The sequence below is a fragment of the Lygodium microphyllum genome, chromosome 2 (assembly GCF_053477565.2).
Source record: "Lygodium microphyllum isolate KBCC chromosome 2, Lygodium_microphyllum_v1.1.10, whole genome shotgun sequence".
NCBI classification, from domain to species: Eukaryota; Viridiplantae; Streptophyta; class Polypodiopsida; order Schizaeales; family Lygodiaceae; genus Lygodium; species Lygodium microphyllum.
Window position 1 is genome coordinate 74903708 of NC_141136.1, and position 8767 is coordinate 74912474.

At 39.1% G+C, this 8767-nt stretch overlaps 1 protein-coding gene across 1 annotated transcript; it reads right to left on the reverse strand.

Moving 5' to 3' along the window:
- Positions 1–5978: 5978 nt before the first annotated feature.
- Positions 5979–6561, reverse strand: LOC148039900 (uncharacterized). The gene is made up of 3 exons (XM_087689921.1): positions 6444–6561; positions 6130–6348; positions 5979–6055 (listed from the first exon to the last, which is right to left on the reverse strand). The coding sequence occupies exons 1-3, from the start codon at positions 6559–6561 to the stop codon at positions 5979–5981; spliced, it is 414 nt and encodes a 137-aa protein (XP_087546047.1).
- Between the last annotated feature and the right edge of the window lie 2206 nt (positions 6562–8767).

Sequence of the window (8767 nt, forward strand, 5' to 3'; positions counted from 1 at the left end):
CACACCTCTTGCCACCTACCGCCACCAAGTGCCCATTGCAATGCCACCAATCCCTCCCACCCTTTGCCTTCATGAGTTGATTTTTTTCATTCCATGCCCATGGTGCTTGTTTCAATCCATACAATGCTTTCTTCTATCTACAAACATAAGATGGATATTTAGCATGTACATATCCTTTCAATCGATCCATATATAGACTTCTTCCATCAAATCACCATTCAAGAAAGCATTCTTTATATCCATTTGATATAAAGGTAGCTAATGCAATGACATTATGTATAGTTGCCATCTTTGCAACAGGACTACAAGTCTCGTCATAGTCTAGCCCATATTTTTAAGCATAACCCTTCACAACCAACCTAGCTTTGTATCTATTAAGCGAGTCATCTGATTTACATTTGAATTTGTAAACCCACTTGCATCCAATAGACATCTTGCCTTCATGCAGCTCAACTAAATCCCAAGTTCCATTTTTCAACAAAGCATCATACTCTTCATCCATTGCTTTAGACCCGTTCTTATCCTTAACTGCTTTTGCAAATGATCTAGTTTCTTTGTACTTCATAGCTAGTACCCACTATAAGTAAATCTATCAACAAGCTTTCTTTCTCTTTACGATCTTTGTAGCTGAGGTTCATTATGCGACTCCACTCTCTCATGAGGCGATACATACCTTTGCTTAACACCAAGCATAACAACTGTAGGTATTCCAAACTCACTATCTAGACTATCAGTGGAATCATACCCTGATGTCAATAGACCTGTTACATCATCAAGTGTCTTCCCTTTGCCTTTATCCATGTCTAGTCTTCCCCTCACTAACATATCTGTGTCAATAGAATGAGATCCATGACTGCGCAATCTACCTGTCCAAGGACTCACACTGGCAATTACATCATGCGTAGGTCCACTAGCAGTAGTAGTATTTTGCATTCCATTTTTAGCATATGTACTTTGTGAAGATTCATCATGAATTGATACCTACTTAGCACCATACCAGGATGCTAGCTCATCAAATACTACATCATGACTAATCAAAGTCTCATGAGTGGATGGAACATAACACTTATAAGCCTTTTGTTCCTGCGAGTAACCAATAAAGATAGCCTTCACTACTTTCAGATCAAGCTTCTTTTTTTTCTCATCAGGTACATGTACATATGCAATGCTACCAAATACTTTCAAGTGTTTAATGTCAGGCTTATATCCATAAAGTTGCTCATATGGTGTCTTCTCATGTATATTAGCTATAGGTGTCTAACTCATGACATAAATAGCAGTTAAAACTGCTTCAGCCCAGTAAGAAAGAGGTGTATCTTTCTCATTCAACATTGCCTTGGTTACTTCCATAATCACCTTGTTTTTCTATTTAGCCACTCCATTTTGCTACGGAGTATAACTGCATGTCAACAGTCTCTCCTACTGATCCCATGCTTAGTCAAGTACTTATCAAACTCCCTCGACACATATTCACCACCACCATCAAACCATAGGCATGAGATATGATAGTTGAATTATTTCTCTACATGAGATTGAAATCCATGAAGCTATCAAGAACTCACCTTTATGTTTCAGAATGTATATCCAAGTATACATGCTGAAATCATTCGCAAAAGTTACAAAATACCTAGACCCTCCAAGAGATACATTATGTGCAGGTCCCCATATATCCAAATGAATAAGCTACAAGGGTCTACTATTGTTCCGTGTATGTTTGACAAATGGAAAAGAGGCTTGTTTTTCAAGTTGATAAGCTGAACATATGTGTCCCAAAGTGAGTTTATGCTAGATATATATGTCTTTGACACTTGCATCATCATGAGAAAACATTGTTGCTTGCTTCTTCTTGCATTCTTTCACGATGTGGTCATAATTCCCATAGTAACGACAATCCTTATCCTTGTTTGCATTATCATGTGTACTCTGTGACTGCCAAGATCCTTAGCCTCTAAAGTTGGATCTACCCCTTGCTTCTTCTAGCATTCTTTCATAATGTGGCCATAATTTCCACAATAATGACAGTATGTATCCTTGTTTGCATTATCATGTGTACTCTGTGACTGCCAAGATCCTCTACCTCTAAAATTGGATCCCCCCCTTGCTTCTTCCAACATTCTTTTGCAATGTGGCCATAATTCCCATAGTAATGATTGTCCTTATCCTTGTTTGCATTATCATGCGTACTTTATGACTGCCAAGATTCTTTGCCTCTAGAGTTGGATCTCCCCTTTGCTTGGGAGTATCCACCACCTCTAGCAGTATGTCCTTGTTGATTTTGTACATGTTGAGATGCATTTTGCTGAGTCCATCGACCACGGAAGGAACCCCTACCAACTATGGCTACCCCACAACCTCTTTGATTAGAATAGAACATTGCATCTTTGCCTTTCGAGCTACTCAAGCTCATAGCCAAACCTAGTTTCACCTCCTCATGAATGAGCGATAAGACCATCTCATTAAAGCCAGGTGGTTAGTTTGAAAGTTAGTTAGTCAATTAATAAGTTAGTAAAGTTGCTAGCTAAAGACTAACTAAAGTAAAAAAACTAACAATTTTTATTTAATTAAAAATATAAAAAAATGTGAACGAGAGTTATGACCCATATTAATCACTAGTGTTAATGTGTATAGTATGGATGGTCCAAAAATATTAGATTTTTGGGCAAAACTAGCACATTTTAGATATTACTTATTGTAAATATCCTAAAAAGCTATGGAGATTTCTAGAACAAGATGTCATGTAAAAAAAAGCAAGTGTTTTTTTAGCTTGTTTTGGAGATTCAATACAAAAAAAGAAGGATTGGCGAAATCACGCGCCTTGCGATCGCAATTTACAGGCAGTAAACAGCAATTTGAACAGGGAGAAGGAGTGATTTGGAAGATTTCTAATCAATTGTCTAAGGGTTTTACCTCCCTTTCGGAGCCAACGGAACTATTGGAATTGTGATTTGAGCATCAAATTGTTGATTTTTCCAAGAGCTCCTCCATAAAGAGCTCTTCTTCTCAACCACAACCCTTCTTCTCTTATTTAGCTATAAATATGAGGAATTGGGAGCAGTTAGAAAAGCACAAGGAGACCCTGAGAGGCTGTGAGAGAGAGGTAGAGAGAGGGAGGTAGAAGGATACCCCTCCAAGAGATTGCGAGAAGGAGCTTGAGAGAGAGAGAGAGAGAGAGAGAGAGAGAGAGAGAGAGAGAGAGAGAGAGAGAGAGAGAGGAGTTACCCCAAGATGTTGCGAGGGAGCGAGTTAGCTCAATTCCCACTATCTCGGTCTTTGACTAAGCCATCTTCTCTAACACTCTCCCATCTTAAATCCATTCCTTCTTCTTTATCTCTCGAATCCACTTGTGGACAATGGCCCCCAAGCAAAAGATATCTCCAAACGCTGAAATTCCCACCATAACCAACGGGACCACAAACCAAGGGACTGCAACGATGGGAAACACATCTCTTATGAATCAGGTGCACCCCATTGTATTAGGGAAAATAAATTGGGAGAAAAGAACATTTACATTAATTATTGCAACTTAATTGAGCATATTTCAAGATAATGAGTGTACTCGGAAAATTTTGTTCATTGCATTCATGTTAGGTGATCAATTAAAATCACATTGAAAAGCCATTAAATTGCACATAAGTTGCATGGAAATTTCATGCTAATATATATATATGAAAAGTTTCAAGAATACGTATTAAATTGCAATTAAACAAGATAGATTTTATGAATCTGCATCCGTTTGCTTGGTTGACATAATAGGAAATCTTATTACATCTCACAAAACATAGATTGAACTTGTGATAGAATATGTAGGGTTCCTAGGAAGTTGAAAGAATTTCAAACCCTAAAGAGTTGAAGGATTCTTCTCAAGGCCTATTTTTATTGAAGCTGAAAGGAATTCAAAGTCCTTAAGTAACTATATGAATTATGCGACAAACCCTAGTTCAAATGAATACGTAGGGTTTCGTTGTAGGGAAGCCAATGTCCCAAATTGCAATTAACATTGCAAGGATACTCCTTCATTCAAAAGAATGAGGAAATTAAATTAGGTTACCTTTGGAAATCTCGGATGATAACAGGGATAAAGCCGAGGCCATATGCTATTGCATCAAATCAGAATTTCCTTCGACAGAGAGAACAAAGAATTATCTAGCATATATTGTGCACTTCTACTTGTGTTTGTACTTAGGAACACCTGTTTGGAAAAGGAGTCATCTAACAAAGGAATTGATAAGAAGAAAATATTTCAAATTGGATTTAGGTTGAAACGCCTAGGAAAGGCATGTTGAGCACCCCCAGCTAGCCGCCAACCCTATCCAAGGGGGTTTTTGATAGCCACATTAGGAATGTGGACTGAACCCATCGTGAGAGGTCTCTTTGGTAGAAACATCTATTTGTAGGAGGATGCTCGAGTGCCAGGGGGCTTTGGCTGTAAATCCCCTGCCTCTGGGTCCTACTTAGATGGGGGGATTTTATTTTTGCGGGCTTTCATTTTTGTTCTTTTCTAATCAATCTCTTTTTTTCGAGCTTTTTCGTGCAACATATCCATTCTGCATATAAATAGTCTTACTTAAGGAGTACGACACGTTGCATTTACATGAACACACATCAAGAAAACAAAAACAACGGAAAACTAGTAAAATATATTCGTGTCAAATAGTCGCAAGGTACACTCTTCCTAAAAACAAATCAAAGATCCCAATGCATGTAATCTCTTAGACAAAATCGGGCATAGTCACATGACAAAGTGTATAATAAACATATATATAAAAGTAGTAACAAAATGAAATGTCTAGAGTCTCTCGAAAAAAAAAACACACACACTCTCTCAGCATGGTACCAGTCCACACACTATGGTGGACAAACACTCCCCATAGAGCACATCATCTATTTCTAGACACATGCAATGTCTCATCTCCTCTGCACTGGCCCGCGCCAAACCACCACACCCCGCAAACACATCCAAAACATAGTCGTAGCGTTTCGTAAATGTAGCTAGTAACCACCTAACCATATCACCAATCACATATCACCAATCAAGATACAGAATCTTTGCGGCCATGCAAGTAGAAACAATGAAAATACCATACAAGGTAACCTGAGAGCAAAAACATGCAAGACTACTTACCGAAAGAAAAGATGAGACCTCTCTGCTCCGCCTCTGACAATGACACCATCAACGTCCATGGGAAAGACACAATCATCCATCATGTAGCTACGATACGCTGGAAACAATCTCTCTGAAATCTTCTCCCCAGCCTCTCTGTCGTAGCAAGGCACAACATGACCATCACGATGCCAAAGACACACAGTAAGATCAAGTACCTATTCACGAGTGGAAATAGAATAAGTGATCCATGTTTTTATTTAAAGCATGTAACACAAACTTTATTTAGAACATACAACCGTACGTTCAACGTATCCAACTTTGTTATCTTACCGCCTCTCTAGTAACGGGATGTTGATAAGCCTTGGAGTCACACATGAGTGTCCAAGTGCGGTGAAGCACAAACCCCACTCTTGCCGCATCCGTAATAAACTCACCTATATGCTTTGCTAAGCACATAGTGACTAAGAATCCCTGGTCGGCCAAATACTCGCGAGCAAGGTCCATACAACCCATAACTAGACCCTTTGAGAACGTGTTCCACTTGGGAATAGTCATGCCCTCTACAAACAACATTGGCATTATGATATATGAGAAGTGAGTTTGATGTAAACCTTGTGTGATAGAAAGCATAACTTACCCAATGGGATGGGACCTAGAGCATCCACAAGCAAGCTTATAGGAAAATCTGCAAATATCAATCGAGCCACCTCTTGACATGGAACTCCATCTTTGCTATAAAGATGCATCTTTTGTGTTGCAAAAAACTTGTTGATGCTATACACAAAACAACATAGTCATTAATGCAAAGTAAACGATGATGTAATGCTATATGCAACATGTAAATTGATGTTCTTGCAATATGTAGTTGTCATGTCTACCTATCAAGGGCAAATCTATCAATTTGGGTCACATCCACTAATAGAGCATCAACATATGTTTGATACTGGAACCCTGCAATAATTATTTCAAAGTAATTTATTTTTAATAATCATACACGAATTTCAAGTTAATATAAGACTTCTCACCTACTAAACGGGTCATAGGTCGCCTCTCCCAATTCTCTCGACCAAGAGATGAATCTGCAACAAAGGAGGTGGTGGGCGCCATAGAGGACTCTAGCACATTTTTTCTCCCTGGATTACCTTGAGTACCCTGGGTGGCACCTTTGGTAGCCTTGGTTGCTTGCTCCTCTACAGTGGTGGGTGCGGTAAGCGGTTCATGAGTATCAACTCCCTCCTTGAATCCTACATAGTATCATTCACCCTTAGACTCCCATGCATGAGCACAAAAACTATTGCTACAAAAGCGACGAGATGTTTACATAGATTGAAGTACTTACTGTCATGCAGATCTTTCTCTTGCTTAGGGATAACCCCCACAGGGTAATCCAGCCACCAAGGGCAAACACTTGCCTCCCATGCCGTCAATTTTCTCTCACGTAATGATGGAGAATACATAGTGTTCTCGTCACGAACATCAATCCACTCTCTTGTGAATTGGGGAGCTGCATCCAGCCTCTTCTCTTCTATACATTGTAGTATCCACCTGCAACATTCTTGCCAATTACGCAAGCAAATGCATGCAATCTAATATGAAAATCAGACACACAATCTAATATGAAAATGCATGCTAACCTGTAAATCACACGTTTGGCTGAAAATGTAAGCTCTGGCATCTTCTCTACAACATCTGAAGATTTCACTCCATCCAAGAGGTGTACAAAAGCTTACACAAGTTTCACAAGCGCTTAACATTAGCACATATACATTTTAAGAAAGAACTTAAGAAAGCAATATGAATGCACTGCATTGAGTCAACCTACATGACATGATTCTTCATGTTAAGCTTAAAGAACTCCTCAAATGAATCTGGTAGCTGTGGACCTTCTACTTGTATCCTATCAATCTGAAGTAGTGCCTTCGAATGCAAGTGAGCCCAATATGTCTCTTTCTTCATGTAAACCCGAAAGAGCTTATAATCACCAAAATGCGGGTATTGGGGGTCTTTGGCCTTTGTGAGACTCATAAGATGCAACAATATTTTTTTCCTGTGATGCACAACAATATACGCAAATAGAAAGCATTGAAGAAAAAAGCATCACATACACACACCTTGCGTTATATATACAAATTACCTTTCTGCAGGGATTTTTGAGCTTGTGAGACAATACAGCTTGTCTCTTGTGATCTTGAGCATGCTTGCATCATCCCACTTTAGCCCAAATAACAACTTAAAGAACTCATCACCATTTTGGGGATTAGCAATGGATAGCTATTTGTAACCCCTATCCTTAAGGCGCTCCTCTTCCACCCTTGTAGCCTTCTCCAAACGTTTCTTCCTCTCTACCTCATCTAGACCAAGAGCCTCAAGCTTAGCAGTTTCTTTTGAGATGAAGACATGAAATTCATCCTATCATTCCAAAAAAAAAAACTAAATTAGAGATAGAAAAGCACATCTCATACAAGTGAGCCATAGAAAGAAAATCACCTTCCATACAAGTTGAGATATTAAATCGCAAGGAGAGTTATACCATGGAGCAACACCATGATAATACCTTGCCTCTATACTCATCTCAACCTCAGCCCACTTCCTCATGGCCGGACTCAATCTATCTAGAATGGAGTCTTTGTTTGCAATACCAAACTTTTGAAACATATACACCTCATGCGCAATATTTGGAGTAACATGAGCTCTGGCAATACTATTGAAAACAAACAAAAGCATAATATGAGAATGTAAGTGTAACATATTACAAAGAGGAGCATAGGTAAAGGAAGAAGACTTACGTGTTGGTGGTGTCTAGTGCGAGTAGTAGCTCTGCTTCCTTTGCCTTTGGCACCTCAATGAATTGGCACCGTACACTAACATGGTAGTGAGCACAGTCGGAGTACTCTGTAATTGAAAACCAACAAACATAAGAATGGGATACGAACATTCAATACTTGCATGTATAGTGGACAACTTACTTTCTTTGATGCGTTTCCACCACGTTTTAAGCCTGTGGTTTCCATCCCAAACCAAGAACTATTTACCCTTAAGGTCTTGCCACTCTCTTCCAAGAGCCCTCTCAAAATCCTCATTTCTTTGATGCCATATTGGACCCCATTCATCTAGATTGCTGGCTGTCACAGACATGGTCTCCCCTCTCGGACCTTCAACTGACACAAGGAAGTGTCCCATAGTCTCAAGATAACCAGTGGAATCAAAGGAAGGAATCAACCACTGGGCATCTAATCTCCAAAGAGGCACAAGAGGAGGCATCGTCCTCTTTTTTATATAAAATTGACTCAGCACATCCTTCATCAGTCCTAGAGAGACTTGCTTGCCTAAGTTCCTTGAGTGCTTCTTTTCTTTTTCATCATCATTCTCCCCTTGATCACTATCACCACTCACCTCTTCTTTGTCATCTAGACTATCATGCTGCACATTAGTCTTTGTAGGAGCAGATATTAATAAGTAATAATAAAAAAAAGTAGCATTAAACCAATCATATTTAATACATAACACTGAACAAAGCGTCATATGTAAATGAAATGGACACATAAGTGACTACCTGTGTGCTCCGCAACCCCGTCAATTGTATTGGATCCTTACAGATTGCGGGAATCTTCCCATGGATGGGATTTGTATCTCAATTGAAATTTTAATATAAAGTTTACTTTC

What these genes read in the sequence shown, in the direction of transcription:
- LOC148039900 (XM_087689921.1), bottom strand. Translation starts at nt 6,561, where the DNA reads ATGTATTCTCCATCATTACGTGAGAGAAAATTGACGGCATGGGAGGCA. An exon ending in AGAGAAAGATCTGCATGACA is followed by an intron (nt 6,349 to 6,443) that starts GTAAGTACTTCA and finishes GATACTATGTAG; the next exon opens with GATTCAAGGAGGGAGTTGAT. An exon ending in ACCTATGACCCGTTTAGTAG is followed by an intron (nt 6,056 to 6,129) that starts GTGAGAAGTCTT and finishes TAATTATTGCAG; the next exon opens with GGTTCCAGTATCAAACATAT.